This window comes from Cupressus sempervirens, chromosome 6 (assembly GCF_028749045.1).
Source record: "Cupressus sempervirens isolate cs-2001-9-10 chromosome 6, ASM2874904v1, whole genome shotgun sequence".
Taxonomy (NCBI): Eukaryota; Viridiplantae; Streptophyta; class Pinopsida; order Cupressales; family Cupressaceae; genus Cupressus; species Cupressus sempervirens.
The window spans coordinates 659,087,820-659,108,404 of record NC_143123.1 but is presented as its reverse complement, the minus strand read 5'-3'; the positions used below and the strand labels follow the sequence as shown (position 1 = coordinate 659,108,404).

The 20,585-nt window shown below is 38.1% G+C and overlaps 1 protein-coding gene across 2 annotated transcripts in view; it reads left to right on the top strand.

The window, feature by feature from the left end:
- LOC149553916 (sodium/proton antiporter 2-like) overlaps positions 1-20,585 on the top strand; it is a 185,509-nt gene that overhangs the window by 42,236 nt on the left and 122,688 nt on the right. Inside the window, exons 2-4 of one of the 2 annotated variants that reach the window (XM_089789258.1) lie at positions 6,785-6,961; positions 7,117-7,245; positions 7,567-7,743. In XM_089789258.1, coding sequence (XP_089645384.1) covers positions 6,785-6,961; positions 7,117-7,245; positions 7,567-7,743 — 483 coding nt within the window. The remainder of the gene's footprint in view (positions 1-6,784; positions 6,962-7,116; positions 7,246-7,566; positions 7,744-20,585) is intronic. The other variant, XM_089789259.1, reaches the window with a different exon arrangement.

Here is a 20,585-nt window from a genome sequence, read left to right as displayed (position 1 = left end):
TGTCAAATAGGGCAAAGTGGTCAAAAACTTGTGGGTTGATGCTCTAAAGGCTAACTAGACATCATAAATGGACCATGTTAGACCTATTGGGAAGATTCCAAGGGTTATGTCTTAAAATTGCAAAAATGCAAAAGTTGTCAGCAACTTTGAAAAGTTGCATGACAACATTTTGGCAAGAATTGAACACATTGCGGATTTGAGGTTGATAGATAATATAACTGTCTGAAACCTCTTGGTAAACTTATAAAACAACGAAATACACTCATTGCAGAGGTTGGAGGTTGTAAGAAAGAAGTTTTGTTATTGAAAACCACAAATTTTGCCCCACTTTTGACAGTTTTACTTGTTTTAGATTGCATATTCACAAAAATAGATTGAAGTTTGAGTTTTTACTTTGGATTATTGTAGTTCATGTTTGTAGAGTTCTTTTTGTTTAAGATTGCTAGGTTGTAGAAGTTCATTTGATTATCTTTTGAAAATCTTTTGCAATCAGACTGTGCTGTTCCAGTCTTGGTAGTTTTTGCAAAAATGTCTCCCTCGTGAGTTCTGACCCTGGATTCATCACAGCCTTAAGGGGAATGGAAGTGGAACTTGTGTACATTATGTATATAACTTTTGTATATAGCTTTTGGGGCCCTGGAATGCTGGTTAACCATTTTTAATGTGATGCCCTAGGCGAGTCACAGTCACTTGGTTAGGCAATCACAGTGTTGTCAAGAAGCTTTTGGAGGTTTGAATGTGATAGATACTTCAAACCATGAGTTGCAGAATGGATAGGGGTGAGTGATGATACTATATGCTAGAGGAGAAAGTTTCAAAACAAGTTTTGTTAAGGGTATGATTAGACCCTAGTCAGCACTGTTATTCTCAATGTGAAATCCTTAATTATAGGCATAAAAATTGCTTTTAGGTGTACGAATGGCTTGGAGACCTGAACCTCACAAAATCCTTTAGGTTTTCCAAAAGGATACTCGAATCCATAATTTGTTTGTCACTTTGTTGAGAGAAATTTAAAGTTATGGTCCAAAAACCCAAGTAGGAGGGCTAATTCAATTAGGCCTGTTTTTGACAGTTGTGGTGTAGATGCAAAGTACTTGAGGAAAACTTGTGGGATTTGTGTCCAAAAACCTAGGAGAAGTCTAACATCTCATGTATGATCCCCTCACTCCATGTACTTGTGGAAATGAACAAGATGGATCAAAAATTGAAGTTCGCTAGTTAGTTTGTAGAGGCATTTGGTGAAGGAAGAAGCAAAAATGCTTTGTGTAACTAGGTAGTGAGTAGTTAGAGGATAGGATAGAGATCCTCAAGAGGTTAGGGTATTAAAGTGAACCCTAATAGGCCAAGGGAAAGCCTAAGCAAGTCCTGGAGAAGATAAGGACTAAGCAAGCAAACTATCTAGACTTTCATCAACGTGGTATTAGAGCAAGAAGGTTTGGGTTTGTGGTTAGATGTTTCAGACTGAAGAATCAGTTGGAGAAGCAATCATGATAACCAATGCAGAGTTTTCCAAAGAAATGGGTGAGCAAAAGGAGAGAAATAGAATCCTTGATTAAGTCCCAGAAGAAATGAAAACCAAATTAGAAGAAGTTGCTGAGGCAGCTAAGAAGAAAGACCAAGAAGGTGAAAGCAGCAGTAAGGGTAAAGAGAAGGTTGAAGAAGAAGATATTATCCTTGAACCAGACCCTCCAATAGATGAAGAGCCATTCCTAAAGGCCATGAAGGTATTAGGGGGAAAAGCCCTAGAAGGGATTCCCTTGTTTAGTGGGAAGATGGATACTGAACTAGTAATGGAGTGGATTGAAGGGATGGAGAATCACTTTAAGTGTGAAGGTGTGGTTGAAGCACAAAGAGTTAAGGTAGCCAAATTTAGGCTAAGGTGATCAGCCTTGACATGGTGGAAGTATGGGAGGGAGAAAGTATTGACAGGAGTATCTGCCATTTTGGAGCCACAAGAGTGGAGAGTGGCATAGTCCTAGGATGCGTTCGAAGATGAAGGGGCTGCACAGGAGGTAGACGTGGTTGTCACAACAGGGGTAGAGAGGGAGGCAGAGACAGAGATGGATACGGAGCAGAATGCCGATACTGAGGATAGGCTGAATTATGGGTTGGATGAGGAGAGAACCGTGGCATACATTAGGGCCACAGAGGATGTGTTGGAGAGAGGTCGAATTATTGTACAACATGCTTTGACTCGTAGAAGGGAGTTGCAGTTGATCCGAGCCTATATCTAGAGGGGCTGCCCGGAGCATTTCTGCGCTTGCTTTGATGGCAGAGGATGGCCAGCCGTGGAAACGTCAGATATGTTGGCAGATTGGACTACAAAATCCGAGTTGGGACCGTGCAACACTGTTATGGAGAAGCTTGCACATGAGATAGTAGGGGCTTATAAAGACGTCTACTATGCTCATTGGCGTGCAAAGGAAGATAGAGAAGTAGAGAGGGTTGCAACTTCGAGGTCCAAGGCAGTCGAGGCAAAGGCTTGAGAGGAGTTAGCTACTGAATTGGCTAGTCAATAGGCAACATGGGCAACAGAGCAAGCAGTGCTCTTGCAAGACAAGGAAGACTGAAAAAGGATTGCAGGCGACTCAGACTCAGGCTATGGAGGCAACAATTCTACTGAACGAGGTTGTGGAGATCAACACCTGGATACAAAAGGACTTATGTATACGCATCAATCAAGTTTACGAGTTGCGCCAGCTGCTGAACACTTCAGGGATGCAACCTCCTCCCTAGTCTATGTTTGTTTCTATATTTGTATGTCTCCTAATTTTGTCAGTTTTGAGTTGCTAGGAGATGACTTTTTTTTTTTTGGGGGGGGGGGGAGATGATGTTGGCTGATGAATTGGGTAGGTAGATGGTTATGGGTACAGGTACGACTGTGCCGCTTCATTGGCACCGTGTTGGATGTTATAAATATGGCATACACTTATGTAATTGGCACCATGTTGGTATTGAATATTATTATTTTGGACGAAAGCATTTGATGAATGAATAATACTTTACTTTGTTAAGTTATATGTTTACTTGCTGTTCACCAACAGGCTGAACTGATATTATGTTTAATCCTAGATACAGTGTCAATGATCATGATATGAATGAAGGTTGGTGCTATGATATTGTTATTAGGATGATGTAATATGGAATATGATGCAATGGTATGAATGATTACTATGCAATCACATCAGGATGGATGTATGCATAAATGATACAAATATGCATCCATCGTGTATGTATGTATGACAATTAATTTATGCATATGCATATGATGGCATATCATGAATGGATGCATTTATGTTGATTGCATTGCATAAGAAATCAATTTAGTGCACAACATGATGGTTGTAAAATTGATCATCAAGCCATCGGTCCATCATACAACCCACTACTGTGGTGATATATACAAGTGATCATTGAGAGGTCACTTGTACATAACATTAGAGCTAAGGTGTCTACATGGTGGATGGATGCCTTGGTGATTGCCAACTTCATCTATCATTAGATCAATCGTAAACTATATGAAATACAAATTATTCACAAAGGCAAGGTTTGCTTTTTTTTTTGATAGGTAATGGGTTGAAGCCTAGATTGATTATTATTATTTGTTGAAATTAATTATTATCATGTGTTAAGCTTGATTAGACTCGAACCCAAGACCTCCCACATGAGAGGCTCACAAGTTGTTGTGTTGTAGGCTCTTGCTTGACAAGTTATGCTTTTTTCCTTGCCTATTTTTTTACACATTTTTTTTGTTCTGAAATTGGGATATCACATATTTGTTGAGTAATTGGACAAGGTTGCAATATTATATCATAACTGATTCATTTATTTATAAATGCGCTTATAAAGAAATTGGAATAAGGAAATAAGTCCCACTTGCTATTCCTTTCCTTAAGTGCAAATGTTTATATAATCTCCTCCATGGATGCAACTAGAACCATATTATATCATGTTGCCTTCTTGAAATATGATTAAATAATAAACAATAATAATTAAATAAAAAATACAAAAGAATAATGTTAAAAATAATTAAATATTAGTTAAGTTAAACGAAAGGTCAAAAGGCATAAGTGGAAAACTTGTGAATCTTCAAAAGGGTTTTGATTATGAAGGGTTGTGACTCTTTGAAAGGGTTGTAATTACGAAGGGTTATGACTTTTCGAAAGAGGGACGATTACGATGGGTCACTGACTCTTGCCAAGAGACAAACATGATTAAGGGATGTAACCTCACCCTCACATGAGAGGATATAGAGGAGAAGGATCAAATGGAATGGAGCAAAAAAGGAGTGTTGAGATCTAGGGAAAATGTATAATAAGAATTGAGAAGGAAAGAAGAAAATAAGAAGAGAATATGTAGATCTTGAATGGGATATGTGTAAATTCGAAAAGTAGTAAAGATAGATTTAATAAGTGAGAGAGAGGCAAATAGCTCAACCCATCTGGTGCAGTAGTCGATCTTGAGGTCGTGGATTACCCCTATGGTCTTATGTTTGAGACTGCCCTAGGTTTGAATGGTGCACTAGTTTTGCCCCACTTGCCCCAAAATGAGCTGCTAGGTGGGTAGTGGAGACACCCCCTTGGTTAACACAAATTTTTTTTAATTGTCAAACAAATGTATCTTTTCATAACCAAAGGGTATGACTCTTTCATAAGTTCATTAATAAATGAAGAGTTGTGACTCCCTACACTCAAAGGAGATATTAAGGAAGATAAAGTTTCATTTAAAGATAAAAGAAAGGGGAGAACAATTGGGAGAATAATATATTATTCTCAAAGGTAACAAGAAAAGTGGTATTACTATTAATACCTCGTAAGATAGCTAAGTCATGTTGTGGAATGGACCATGCTACATCATACAAAGACAATAGGTAAGCTCTGCAGTGGAATGGGCATGGGTTACATCATACAAAGACACTATTTGTGAAGGATAGTCATGAAAAGTGGTATTGATGCAGGAGCATCTTGGGTTTGCTTGCAATCTTGCATGTTTGGAGGGATTTTGGTTAAGTGTTGTGGAGCTTGGTAGATACTGGTGTTCGGCGTACATTGGGAGCTCGACATAGTCTGAGAGCTCGGCATGGTCTGGAAACTCAGCATGGCATGGTCTTTGAAACTCAGCATGGTCTATGGAGCTCGGCTTTGCTTAGGAATTTACTGGTGCTTGGCTTGGTCTTGGTTTCTGTTGGTGCCGAGTTGTCTGTGAGCTGACTTTTGACATTTAATTTATGTATGGGTATTTAATTTAGTGTTGTAGCCGACTTGTGGCTCGACCTATATTTAACGTAAGGGTTAAAATATAGTTTGTAATGAGTTGGGCTGACTTATGGCTTAGTTAGGTATAAGTAAGGGGTCTTGTAGTGTCTTTAGGTAGGAGGAGGACAGGGCAGAGGTTGATCATTCTAGCTTTGAGAAGGAGATGAAGTGTAGATGCGAATTTTGAAGAGCTAGGGCTATGACTTGAGAAACAGAGGATTGCTTGGTGGACCTGAGGGTACAAGTGTGGATTCTTCTTGGTGTTCTTATCTAGTTGAGTATCTGGACTAGTTGGGATTGGGTTTGTAACTGGATCTTGCGGGATCTCGCATAACTAGTATTGTAATTGCTGTTTGTATTTGGCCCTAACCTGGAATGCCTTATAGCCGGGCATATTGCATGTAATCAGTTATATCTATAAATAAAGAGTTGTGAATTGGTATCAAATCTTGCATTTGTCTTGCATTGATGTTGCTTGTTGTTGTGTTTCCGCTTTGTGGTTATTTGCTGGGGGTTTGGACATCTCCTTTGGGGATTCTCCTACCTTGCACTGTGTCAGGTATTAGTACCTCGCAAGATAGGTAAGTCTTGTTGTGGAACATATCATGCTACATCATACAAAGGCAATAGATAAGGTCTACTGTGGAATGGGCATGGGCTACATCATTTAAAGGCACTAGATAAGGCCTTGGGTGGAATGGACATGGGCTACGTAATACAAAGGTACTAGATAAGGCTTGTGGGGGGATGGGCATGGGTTACATCATATGAAGCCAATATATGTGAAGGGTAGATGGAGAGCAATGAGAATAAGAGGGAATGGTGAGGCCTCACTAGGTACGGCAACCCCATGAAGTAGAGGATTAAGGGGGATAGAGTTTTTGCCCTTGGGCTTAAGTTTGAGTTAAGGGCACCCTATTGAAATCTTTCCACCAATCTGTATGGAAGTTAAATTCTATAAGTGTGTTCTTTCATATGCACTATCAATTTATAATAACACATTATATTTCATTAACAATATAGCCAGTTTTTATATTTGCACTTGTTCCCTATTTGGTGATTGTAGGACCTAAATCGAGACTTGCCTTGTTCAAAACTTAAAAGGCCTCTTAATTGGTAAAGCTATATCTTTAACCATCTTACAATTCATATTTTAATAAGATTTGTGATTCTACGGAAAAAATTATGGCAATCCTAATAGAAGGATATTACATATTATCACATCCATTGCTGATATTCAAAATATAACTAATACAAATAATACCATCTACATGCACCTGTTTTTGCCTCCCTATCAATAGCTTGCCCCTTTTTCTGGTAATAACGTATTAATATAATTTAATCTCCTTGTGTTTGTCTGTGGCTTGGAGGTTCTTGCTAGAAGTCTTGAAAACTTGCAAGCAGAACGTGAAATATTCTTTGCTTGATAATTGCTGTATCAATTTTTTGTTCTCTGTCTGGAAAAGATTTCCTTAAGTTAAATTTGTTGCATGTTGTAGCTGCTAAAATTACCGGAACTGCCATTGCAGGGCCTGGAGTCAGGATATGGAACATGTGATCCTTTATGTTCAGTGGATGAAATGGATTCAGTTGATTATGAAGCTAATTACAAGCCAAAGACTGACTTACTGAAGGCTCTTTCTATTTTTGGCTCTGTCGCTGTTGGAGCAGCAGCTATTAATCATTCTTGGGTAACTGATAATCAGGTGCCTTTGAAATGCATGTTAGCTACTTCATTACAGAATGAGCTTAAAGATTTGGCAATGATTATTTCATTGAAGTGTTATTAACAATGCAGTTAAAACCATTTATATGTGAACCTGTCTATGCTTAATGAAAATATAATTTTTGTTTAATGCAGAATCTTGCAATGGTATTCGTTTTTGCGTTGGGATATGCTGGAATTATCTTTGAGGAATCAATTGCCTTTAATAAGAGTGGTGTTGGACTTTTGATGGCTGTTAGTTTATGGGTGATTAGGAGTATTGGAGTAAGTCTTCTATTTTTAGTATGTTTTAGGACTTAAATAATGATTTATTCTGTGCTTGATTTCCTATTGTGCTATTTATTGTTCATTATTAATCGATATTTCAGAAGAGATGTGGAACTAGCAACTCAATATTTTTTTTACTCCACTTTAAATAGAGTCCGCAGCTCTTCCTTTCAGCCTTAGATTCATATAAGAACATAGATGAACCTTAACTTTTTTCAGAAAAGTTCAGAAAAAGGCCACATGTCTTCTTCTCTTTTTGTATCTTTTAATATATTTCCATTTGCTAATGAGTTATCAATCATTAATTTTGTATGCCAGGCTCCATCACCTGATATAGCTGTCCAGGAGTTGACCACAACATCTGCAGAAGTTAGTGAGATAGTATTCTTCTTGCTTGGTGCAATGACAATAGTTGAGATAATTGATGCACATCAAGGATTTAAGTTGGTGACAGATAATATCACCACTCGAAACCCTCGTTCACTTCTTTGGGTGGTGGGTTTTTTGTTCTTGTTTCACTACATCATATATTTCTACTTTTCTTCTGAAAATGTTGTTTAGTTGTTTTCAATGTTCATTTCTTGTCAATGTTAATAGAGGACATTAGTTTCATGTTTAATACTCAACAAGATCGTAAGATAAATGACTATTTCATGAGCTCATACTTGGACTAGTCCACATTTTACATCTCTTACGTACATTCTAGCTACATTCTAGCTACCCCATTGCAGCCTTAACTTTTTGAATTTTTTAATCCATGGCCTTGTATCTTCAATTATTACCAACATATTTAAATAGACTGTTTTCTATGCTTCCTGCCTTCTTGGATCACTCATTTCATGTTTGTTCACTTTTCATTGACAACAAATTATTGGCCGCAATAAGCTAACAATCTTTTCAAAGGTAATGTGATCTATAAAAGGATTTAATTTTGTTTTGGATTACATAACAATTGAGTACATTGTTTGTTGTCGCTCCAAAACAGGGCTTTGTTGGCATCAAACGTTCTATATTTTGCATAGTTGGAATCCTCTTGATAAATTATGCAAGCACATAAAACAGACACCTTGTTTTGAGCCTGTATGCAAAATCTATGGCTTCTAGAAGACTGGATTTCAAAAATTGTCTTTTTGATTATAGCAACAATTTACTTGGACTTAAAAAATGTTCTGCGATGCACCATTTTCAGTTGTCTCTTTACATTCTTGTTTGTTTTGACTTAGTGTAACAAACCCTTTTGATATTTTCATAAAACATGCAAATTTCATTTTTGTATTTTTTTAAACATGCAACGCTGCAGTAGATAGAAAACATAGGACAGCTGCTATTGTACTTCCATAAGTATCAAATATATTTTGGTAATGGCAAAGATCATAAAACCTAGAAATGTTAATACAAAATACTACAAAGGCCTCTTACTGATTAAAACATATTTAATAACAATAAATTACACCAACACTATAGAATACTTAAAAATCTTGTGATTGGAGCTTTTCTTTGAGATTGGTTGTTCATTACTCACAAAATATAGTATGTAATGCCCAATCCGAAGGGCCAAGGCAAAACCTGACAGAACAACGTCATTTCTGAAACATAACCAAAACACCAAAGACAAGATATAACATGTTGTGTTGGCAATATGGCTAGGTAGATAAGTGAGTGTTATATTTATGGCAACATATATGTTTTGGTATTCCATTGTGAAATCAGAGACAAAAAATTGTCTTCAGTATTGGACAGTTTGCAGCAACACAGAGATAGATTTAGATAGATTCAATATGTACGGATGATAGAGTCCGAGTTAGCACATGCGCAGTTGAGGACTGATAGTTGACAGTGTCATGATCATATATGTCAATGCGCAGATCTGTACAAACAGTACGGTGATAGTTACAGAGGAATTACCAGTACAGGTAATTAACAAAACAAAACAGGGCACGGCAGTAAAATGAATTGTACGGCTTAAGAAATTATGTTGGTAACAAAATAATTGCTTAACTATGATAGGATGACATCCTAGATGTTAACCTTGAGTTATTTTTATAATTAGCCAAGCGTGTGGAAGCTTCAAGGCCAATTGATCAAGAGTTTTGATAATTTGCAAGGTATAAGTAAAGATCATATCTTGCACAGCTAAAGTAGAAGCGATAAAGTGATGCAAATTATTGTAAAGGAAATATATGTGATATGCGAGCTTTGTATAATGTGAAATTTGGTGTATGATCAGAGGAAGTGTGAAACACAACAGTGAGACAGTATTGTATGTATATCTATTCTTGTTGAAGAAACTTATTTGTATATTGAATGTTAGGGCAGTGGGCTCTTTTTGCATACATTGTGATTGTTCTACCAACTCCTAACAGGGTTGAGGCTTTTAATAGGGCCTAGTCCTCTAACAAGGACTTAAGACACTATATGTATTTGATACACTCCTAACAGGGTCAATATCCTTAACAAGATTTTTTTATGGATCATTCTGTGGGTACCATCCCCACCGGGGTTTTCCTTTGGCCAAGGTTTCCTTAGCTAACAAATAATGGTGTTATGAGTTCTCTGTGTATGGTTTTGTTTACTGCTCAACATTGTTAGTTTACTTACATATTGTTGTGAGGTTTTCACACATCGCCCCAAAATCTTGGGGACCCCCTTTTTAATCGCCTTTAGGGCCAGTGGAGAAGGTTAGATGTATTTTTCACCCGGTTTCAACTTGATTTTCCAGAGCTATCAGTTCTATCCTTAGGCCGAATAAGTTCAAAATTGATTTCAACTTGGCAGGATAAGATTGTGAATTTTGTACTTAGACGATTTCTTTTGAAAATTTGGATTTAATTGTAAATTTGAATGATTTTCAAATAAGGAAATTTTTCGTTAGACTTAGGTTCTTGGAAAATCTTATTTTTTTTGGTGAAATAGAATTTAATTTTGTAAGATGAAGTTAAATTGCAAAATCGATTTTTACTCTAGAGGCAATTTTATTTTTTGTCATAAAATTTTAATTATTTAGCAAAATCGATTTAGAGGAAAATTGCAAAAATTGGCTTTAATAGATTAAATTTGCCTTGAAAGCTTTTGGTATTTAATGAAATTGGTAAATTAATATTAAGAAATGGCTTTTGGTTAGCCAAAATTCAACTTCAAGGATGTATTAATTAGCAAACCCTCATTAAATAGAAATTTTTAGCATCCCCAAGGCACCATTCAATTTCGTTTTGCAATTTGTGGTTAATTAGTAAATTAAAAGTGCAGTTTTCATTTTAGAAAATTAAATTTTTGGCAAAGTATTTAAAGTGGGCCACTAACTTAGCTTTAATTTTGGTTTTTTTTTCTCTATAGGACCAAGTCGGCCAGCCTGGGAGGAAGGTGAAAGCTGCTATAAAGGGAGTCCCCTCCCATTTCATTTTCATCAATTCATTTGCTCCTCATGCTTGGGCGAATTTGAAGCAAGGGCAGATTTCCAAACTTGGCCGAAATTGGTGGAAGGCAGTTTTTTGGCGATTTTTGGGCAATTTCTCCATTGCCATTGTTGGGCGATTTGTCTAAGGGCCAGATTTTTTGCGTTTTTGGGGATTTTTGCTCCACTTTGTGGGCTGCGATTTGTGCCCTAGGTGGCAGATTTTACAGATTTTGCTCCTTCTTTGCTTGGGCGAATTTTGTGGAAGGGCAGATTTTTTTTCATGCTTAGCCGAATTTTGTGGGAGCCGAATTTTGTGGAAGACAAAATTCTGATTTTCTAGAGGGGCTGCAATTTTTATATCAGATTTGGGCAATTTTGTTGGGAGAAGAGATACATATGAAAGTTTGGTTTTTGCATAGAAGGCAAGTGTTGGATAAGCTTAGAGGCTTTGTTTTCTAATTTGCAAAGGGATTTGTAATTCTTTGATGTCATATCCCGGGTTCCGAAAAGTTGCTGTAAGATTATTAGTTAAGGTGAAAGTCATCATCTAGAGTTGCAAGGAGTGCTTAAGCTAACATCCATTCTTTCGCTCTTTTCTAAGAATTGCACTACTTGGTTCTTCTTGCCTTTTGGTCCACCACTCTACCATCCTGTAATAGGGCGACGAGCATGGAGGATGATAGTGCAAGTAAGAATCCCAAGCGGGCAAACGCTAAGAAAGACAAAGAGGATATGACGCCCAAAACTTCCTTCTTCTCGAAAATGAAGAAAATAACCGATACTAATATCGCTACAGTGGACATGATACGGATGAGGGACAGACTAAAGGAAGGACAATCCCCCTTGGCAAAGAGGATATACAAGAGCGGAATTGTACATGCAGCAGCTTTTCCTCCTACTTTGCCTTGTCCGGAATTGATTATGGAGTGTGCATCCAGATTTGATCTAGACAGTAAATCCATCATTTTTGGCGAAGGGAAGAGAGTGTTGGCCAACATTGGCGAACAAGCAATTGAAGAGACATTTAATATTCCCCAGAGCAAGGGCATGACAGTTGTAATGGTGGATCAGGCGGCCAAATCATTTCAAGGTAACCAAGAGGCCTACTTCTCACATCTAAAGCGGAATTGGATACACGAAGGAAGGAAAGGAGTTAACAAATCAACAAGGCTTACAGTGGCAGATTTCAAGCCGGAATATGGCGATCTCATTGTTCTTCTCAGCTGGATCATGGGCCTAGCTCAAGCTATGCAATTCGAAAACTGGATGTACTTCTTCATTGATGAAATTGAAAAGGGAAAAGGAAAATTTGATTGGGCTAGGATCATAAGTGAAAATTTAGAGTTGCAACTTAGAACAGTTCAAAACCAAAGGCAATTCTACATGGGATCCTATCTGTTTTACTTAATTGCTAGATTGTATGAGAGTCCGGGACTTAGGGCCTTAGGAGAGATTGGTAATGGGCCGGGGCAATATTTGGTGCATGAATGCTATCCGCAGCTTCATTTGCACAATAACAAGGATTACAAGATGTTTTGCGATGCATTCGCCATGAAGACAGTAAGGGTATTACAAGGGGCGCATGCTAAGAGACTTTCATCAGAAGCAGAAGCAAGAATTAAGAAGTTTGGGAGTTGGTTCATCCAATTCCCGCAATTCACATACATTAGAGTGGCAGGAAGTACAGTTTGTCCCAAGAGGCTTCCAAGATACCCGCCCGACAAGGTAGTTTTGATGGAATTGGCTAGGCAGCTTGAGCACTATGATAGAGTAATGAGGAATGAGGGGAAAACAGGCGTTTCCTTCTCAATTATAATTGGCAATGATAGTTGCCCAAATCGGGCCACCTTTGAGGCTGCGGAAAAGGAATTGGAGTGGTATCATCTAGGATGGTACAGAGCAAGGCAAGGATTCGACCCTGTTGGTCTTATCAAGGCATCTCATGGAAGCGAATTTAAGCATGTTCCCACTATAGAGGACTTTTGGGCCAATGCAAAGGATGATTTTCACGTGAGAAAGCTAGCTTTCTCAAGATTGTCGGTGAACATGATGAGAGATATCAGATGGAGAGGCCTTGATATTCCCGATCAATTGGAGGATGATCGTAGTGTGTTGAGAGAAGACTATGAGACAGTAGTTGGAACAGAGTTGAATCCAGTGGATTGGGACGATCATCAGGATCCTTCCTTGGAGGCAGTCACAAGGACAGTAGATTTGCATACCGAGTCGTGGTATAATGCCAAGTTGAGAAAGCTACAAAGACAAAAGGTTCTCCTTACTTATGAGATGATGAAACCGAAGGAAGGTCTAGTAGAATCAATCGGACAGAAGGGTGAAGGAAGTGGCCTGCAATCGGAGACAGTTAGAAATAGCAAGAAGAGGGCTTTGGAGGTAGAGAAAAGCCAAGAACGTTCGGAACCTCCAGCCAAGAGACAGCGGGCAGCGCTGTCAAGGGAGAGTATAACTAAGGCTAGAAGCCAAGAGGTCAATTCGAGTGATAAAGGGGCCGCAGTGGAGGTGAGCTCTGATTCGGAATCAAGTGGCTACAGTGAAAGTACGGAGTACTCCCCTCTCTCGGAGAACCAGCAAGGAAATATGGCAGAAACTAGTAGAGAAGAAGATGGGCCGATTGATATTGAAGAGATAAGTCAGGCGTCTAAGGCCGTTGGTGATGCTTTGTTGGTCGAACCGAATCCGGATTTGGGGAGATGCACTGCACCACTATGGTTAAGGCAAATGCTTATGCCGAGAGGCGAGGTGTTAATGGCTCACGCAGTTGATGATATCCAAGGACTAATAGAAAAGGATGATAGCGAGAACCAAAAACAGATGGCAAATACGGTAGCAAGGGTAATCAGAAGCGACAGTGATGGTCACCGAAGGGTTCAGATTGCTATACCAATAGTCAATAAGGTAGCGGATGAGATTGCAGCCCGGGAGTACGAAATAGTAGAACATAATTTGGGAAGAAATACAGATGATATGGAATGTGAGGAGGTTCAGGAAGGCATAGCATCAATCAGAGAAAGATTGAGGAAGGCAAACGAAAGGATAGTAAAGTTGGAGGCCGAAAACAAATATTGGAGAGATTGCCAGCCAATCCAACAGCTGCATCAGGAAGCCCTTCCTCAAGATAGCGGGAGCAATTCAGAGGAGGTATCAGCTCAGTTACACGAAGTAAGGGGTTGGATCTATGGTACAATCCAAGATGGGCGAAATTTCTTGCCCTCCTTCATCTCAACATTCCAGTCATTGGTGACTGTTAGAAACAAATTCAGATTATTTGAAGAGGAATGGAAGAATTTTCTTCCCATCAAGGATTTGGTTATTCCTAGGCTGCAGGCGTTCATTAGGCTACCGGAGGCATATTTGGAAAGAGCCCGGTTGGTTGATGAGAGAGGATTGAGCATAGTTGAATCTTGGTATGTCGCATTGACTACCAGATTCAGAACACTTGAAGAAATTCATGATGAGATTGCACAACACGGCCCAAGCGTCGACACTTCCATTTCGACCATGATGAGCGACGTTGGGGTGGCACTTGATTTTGAGGGTATTAGAGAGGAGGATGTCAGTGAGACAGGATTTGGATCGAGATTGGATGAGTTAGGAAAGGCTGCCGTCAAAAGGAAACATCTGAACACCCTTTCCTCACTCAATGCTTTTATTGGGTTTGCAAAGGAATATGAGAAGAATCACGAAAGGATACTACAAGCAGCAAACAACGTGGCAAAGTCAGCAGAACTCCGAGCGAAGCACACACCTTGTCCTCCTATGGAAGAAGTTAACGAAAGGCTAGCTAAGTTCATTGCCTTAGCTAAAAGAACAAAAGAAAAAGGAAGAATTATATTAGAAGATCATCTTATGTAAGCCCAAGTGGCAACTTTCTCTTTCTTCTAGAATAGGACAAGTGTTTGTTTCTGATTGGCCACCATTTTGGTGCCTTCTCATTGGTTGCCACTTTTGCACTTTTTTCATTGGTCCATTGATGAGGTGGCATCTTCTCATTGGCCGATGGGGTGGCAATCCTAATTAGGGTTTTGGATCCAATCTGGATCGTCGATCTTGTTTTGATCTCTACCGTCCATTGTATTTTGGACCTCTATATAAGGCCATTGGCTCTCATTTGTAAAGTGGGGGGGTTGGAGAAATTGTTGCGAAAATAATACCAAAGTGCTCTCTTTTTCATTGCATGTTGACTAAGAACATTGGGTGTTATTGCATGTTTTCTACTTCCATATAGTTAAATTTTCTTTTCAAGTTGAAGCAATTTCATTTCAAGTTGTTAGAGTAAGAGTAAAATAAAATGGATAGTTGCATGGTAGCTTTGGTAGATGTTTGATAGGGGTCAACACTAGGCCACTAGCATCCTAGCGGCTGGTTGGGAGGCTTTGTGTGGTGATCTAGTTTACTTTCCTTTGAAGCGTTGCATCTATGGAGGTAGGGCCGCTGGTTAGCCTTCATTAGATTCGATCCTCGTCCATCTGCTAACCTTCCATTCTTAGGAGTAGGAGTAGTTGAGTAGCCAAATTTCATGCTTAGAAGAGGTTAGTTAGAGAAGTAAACCAAAACATCAGCATTCTCACCTTCCATCGCCATTCACCCTACATTGCCATCATCGCGCCATCAACATCATCTAGCATTCACACCGAACCACCATCTCCATTTTCTCACCAAGATCCAAATTTTTCTCAAACAAGAAAACGTAAGGCCGCCTACGTGATTACCAGCAAATCACATTGATAAAACTGAGCGAGTATCCAACGGTGTAAGGAACATTGGAGTTATACTCATGTCCCATGAGAGATAACTTTTCAAGAGAGGAATTGTGTATTTGATATTCTGTATCAAGCATCCAATTACTAATATGTTATGTAGTGACACAAAACTCGCATCAACACATATGCATGTTGTAAAGTAATTAATAATATTCAGTTGTGGGCAAAAGTTTGTAGAATACTGATTCCCCCCCCCCCTCTCAGTATTATCTATTTCTAACAATTCATATCAGAGCTTAGTTACTCAGAAGAGGCTTAACAACTCGAGTAAGATCTCTGTGGATATGGAATAGTTGAAGATAAATCTTGAAGGAGCTCTTGAGCAAATTGATCTTCTTACAAAAGAAAGAGATAACCTGAAAGATAGGTATGAAGATGCAAAAGATAACTTTGGCAAACTGAAAGATGAGATTGATCTTCTAAAATCTAGGAAGGAATCGAAAGAGCAGATTAGTGACAATGATGAAGTAGGAGTCTTAGAGAAAGATAATGAGATCTTGAAACATGAGTTGAAAAGTGTTGAACTTAAGTTTGAGTCTAAAGAAGGATGACAGTAAGACTAAACCAGATCTGAAATCTGAGAATGCTGACCTAAGATCTCAGTTGTCTCAAGTAACATTTGAATTAGATTCTATTAAGATAGAGCATGTTAAGTTAGAAAAGTACAATACTATTGTGAAAGGAGAATTCACACATGCTAAACAATAGTTAGAGAAGCTTTATTCCAGTAGTGAGAAAATTGATGAACAACTATTTTACTAGAGACCTTATGATAAGACAGACCTTGGATATCTTATTGGAGAAAAGTCAGCCAAGAAAATTGAAGTTAGGAAAGAACCAGATCCAGTTGTTGAAACCCCTAAGCCTAGAGAAACTGGTCAGAATAGAATTGAATCAAGCATATCTAAAGAAGTATCTAAAGAAATTGAGGAAGGTGACTTGTCTGAGAAACCTGACAAATCTAAGGAAACAGAGCAAGTTGATCTTTCTGAGAAACATGATGAACCAAAGCAAACAGAACAATCACCTAAGGAAGTTAGACATGAATTTAGAGGTAGATGTTTTAAATGCAGTGAAGCTGGTCATATGAAGAGAGATTGCAAAGGTAAGTCTTTTAAACCTATCACTAACTTCTATTGTTATAATTGTCATGGTTATGGATATAAAGTAGTAGATTGTAAGAAGCCTAAGTTTGATAATAGTAATGAAAATAGTAGAATGTTTAGAAATACTAACTCTGCAGGTAATGAAAGAGGGAGATCACAAAGTAGATCCAATGGAGAAAGAGCTAATGGAGGAAGGAACTAGATTGTATGTGACAAATGTAACAACCTTGGACATAAGCACCTGATAGTCAGAATGAAATCAATCAGAGAAGGAATGCACTTGTATGTTAGTGATGCATAACTTCGGATGCACAACAAGATTTTGCAGAATGGATAGAAGAAATTTCAACAGGAATCCTAATTACAAAAGAAACAATAACAAAAATGACAAAAGAAATGGTAATGACAGTGATAACAATCAGAAGGAAGCACTCAAAGAGCATGTTGATGAATTTAGGGAAGTTTTTTGTGAAAGCTAGTAATCCAGAAAGTTCTCATATAGTTTTAGAAGAGTAGTATTTTGATGCATCTGATGGAAGATTGAAGTCAGCAATTGTTTGTGACTCATCCTATTTGAATTAAGCATTTCTAGTAGAGGCAGAGCATCAGTTGATCATATCTGAAGTTAGAGGGCAAATTAGAACTTGTGTAGTCAGCAGAAGGTAGAGGACATAGTGAGGAAGCTATGGTTAAGTGCGCATGCATTTTTATAATCATAGTAAGTTGTATGGAAGAAAGCAGTTTTACTGGTAATTAGGAACAACTTTTGCAGATGGAGTAGATACACATTTAATGCAGAGTTAAATTTGAAATGATTTAAGGATTGCGAAGAAGATTTTCAGTACCATTTGTTCGTGTTAAGAGTTTAGAGCACTTGTGAGCGATTTGACAGCGAATCAAGAGCAAATTGAAGCGTCTAAAGTGCAAAGTTGAAGAAGCCCTAATACGCGATAACAAAGGTATTTTACGAAGCTTTCAGTTAGAATTTTCAGAATAACCAGTTAGCATAATGGCAAGCTAGTCTGTATGTGATGTTAGTGAGAGACCAAGGTATAAATTTAAGAAACACCTGTTTGTTTCTCTAATTGATGATCCTTTGGGAGCGTTCTCAGTGCTCACAAATCCCACCTAATGTACTTCACGTAGAAGATGCTAGAAGCTACATTCACTGTAAATTTGAGAATATTGGAGATGAAGACATTCATAAGGATTTAGGTACAATGTGCAATGGAAACCTAACCCTGAAACCTGAGTTCGCGTACTTGAATGAGTTGAACTTGATCAAGTATATATTTTATACGGAATTCGATAATCATGAATGAAGTAGGATTATCTTGAGTAGAGTATATGAAGAACTGTTTTGGGTAGGAGGTATACCTGTTCTAATTGATAATGACCTGATTCATAAGGTCATAGGACTGAGCAATGAAGGTTGTAACCCAGTAAATGACAGAAACGTTAGGAAAATTGTTGAAACCTATTTGAAAACTAAATTTGATGGTAGAAATATGAGAGTTGACCTAATTGAGGATAGTGGAGTTAGAGTGTTGAGCAAAATTATTGGATATAAGCTCAATCACAGTTCTAGGGTAAATTCTATGCTAGCAGGATTTCTACATGCAACATATGTGATGGCTGTTGAAAAGAAAAAGGTGAACATGTGCAAGATTGTCAGAGTGCAATTGTTGGATAACATTGCAAAGCTGAAGAAATCTAAAAATGCACTTTTTAGATTTGAGTCTTTACGAACATACTTGTTTTTCCATGCAACCAAGCAATTCACTGGAATGACAAGTTGGGATAGTAATGAGTGCACCATGAAGATGATCACCCCGTGTTATAGGGCCAGACTTGAAGAGGTTAGAGACAAAGACATAGACAGAATGATGAAGAATTTCCAATTGGAAATGAAACGGAGATACAAAATCCCTCCTACTATGGTAGAAAAGTACAAGGATGAAATGTGTTTTATGGTGGAAACTGATACAATTTGTATGGAGGCAGTGGAACCAAGGGTTAAATTCATAGAACCTATGGGTTATGAAATGAGTGAAGAACTCATTGAAGGTTATGCAAAAATTATACGTCAATTAGAAAGAGATATTAAATGTCCTAGATGAGGGACATATGAAGAAAAGATAAAGGAAGCTTACTCTGAGCTTCACAACAAAGAAATCAAGAAGAATGTTGAGAAAAGGATAGAAACTATCCTCAAGGAATCAGGAATGACAAGGCAAGAGTTCGATGAGATCAAGGGTATAACCTTGGAGATGAAGAATAGCGAACCTTGGAGATGAAGAATAGCGAACAAACAAAGGTATTGGCAGCTACTCCTATTGCCATTGCAACACCTTCAAAGGGAGTGGTAGTAGCGGGGCCTACTCACAGATACCTACTGCACCCTATGCCGTAGTTGCACAAGTGCAACCTGTCAAAGAGCAATCTGGATAGAAGAAGAAACCTAATGAAGATGTGGTAGTCATAGCATCTACGCAGAGGAAATTTGAAAGGTTGGTAAAGGTGAGGCAAGAACCTACACCATCCTCTAGAAAGAGGACCAAGCAAACCACCAGTGGTCCGGGAAAGAGAAGGAAAACACTGCAGATTAGTGAATCTGATGAGTCTGGGGAAGAGACTGAGGAGAAGGACGTGGAATAGGTAGTTGGTGAAGGCAAAACATCAACTGGTAAGAAAGCCTAGAAACCTAAGGTTGAAAATTTGAATATGCAGATCATTGAGAATGACAGTTTTGTTCAATCCAATAAATATTATAGTTTGTACAATAACATGGATAGAAGGCAGTTAGAGAATGCTATAGTAAGGAATATGATTCAAAGGAATAAAAGATTCGATAGTATTTAGAATAAGATCCCTGAAGATTTATATAATAGTCTACTAAACATGATGAGAAGAGTTCTAGAGGATGATATGAAATTGAGAACAAATCTGATTAAGAAATCATGTGAAGTAAGCACTGATGATGATGCAGAAAGTATTTTGAAAGGTATTGAGCCTTTGTTGAGAAATAAGAGGAGCAATTCTTCTTATGGGAGGAAATTATGAAGAGGTAAAGAAGGAAACTGAAGAAGCCATAGACAACTATATGATTTCTGCGCCTCAAGCCACTAAGGAGAGTGCACAGTCAAAGGAAGCAAGCCCCTTGTATATTGAAGTAAGCTCACCTAATGTTGCTGAAGAAGAGGTTGAGGAAATTCAACAAATCAACTTACCTTAAGATATATTTATTGGGATTGAGTCCATGCAAGTGGCTAGGACTCACATAATAGTAGATGATAAAGAAAATCCTTTTGCAGAGTATGGGGAGCGACATTGTTGGCAATATTGTTACCTACTCTAGCTCAAATGAAGAGGATGATGAGGAAGAGGAGAAGAGAAATGCTGAAAAGAAGAAGATTGAAGAAGAGGAAAAGAAAAGGGAAGAACAAGAAAAAGAGATGAAGAGGATTGAAGATGAAAAGAGAAAATAGGAAGAGGAAAGAAAGAAAGAAAACAAGAGAAAGAAGGAAGAAAGAATGAAAGTAGAAAAGAAGGAGAAATAAAGGAAAGAAGAAGAGAAGAAAGTTACCAAACTACAAGTAGTTACACCTATTGCAACAGCTACCCTAGCAGAAGCAATTCATACATTGCCTGTAATATCTGATGAGGATGACGATCAAAAGGGTTTGATGACTTCTTTAAGCAAGTTATTGGAGAAGAACAAGTTTGTTAAGACTTTAGAGAGAACTCTGGTAGAAGTTTTTGGAAAGAATGCAAAAGACAGTACAAACTATTGTTGTAGAGCCTGACATTCAGAAGAAGGCAAAGGAAATGATAAGATCATTTGATGCAGAATTCACCACTTTGTCTAATATTGCTTCCGTGCAAGCTTAGACTAAGCATGATGCATCACTATTTGACACAATATGCACAAATGTTAGAAATGACCTGTAGACTTTGAATGTTTGCATTAAGGGGCTAAGGAAGAACATAGATGAAGGAGAGAAATTGTATGGACAATGCGCAATGTCATACAATTACTTATCAGAGTTTGATAACTTG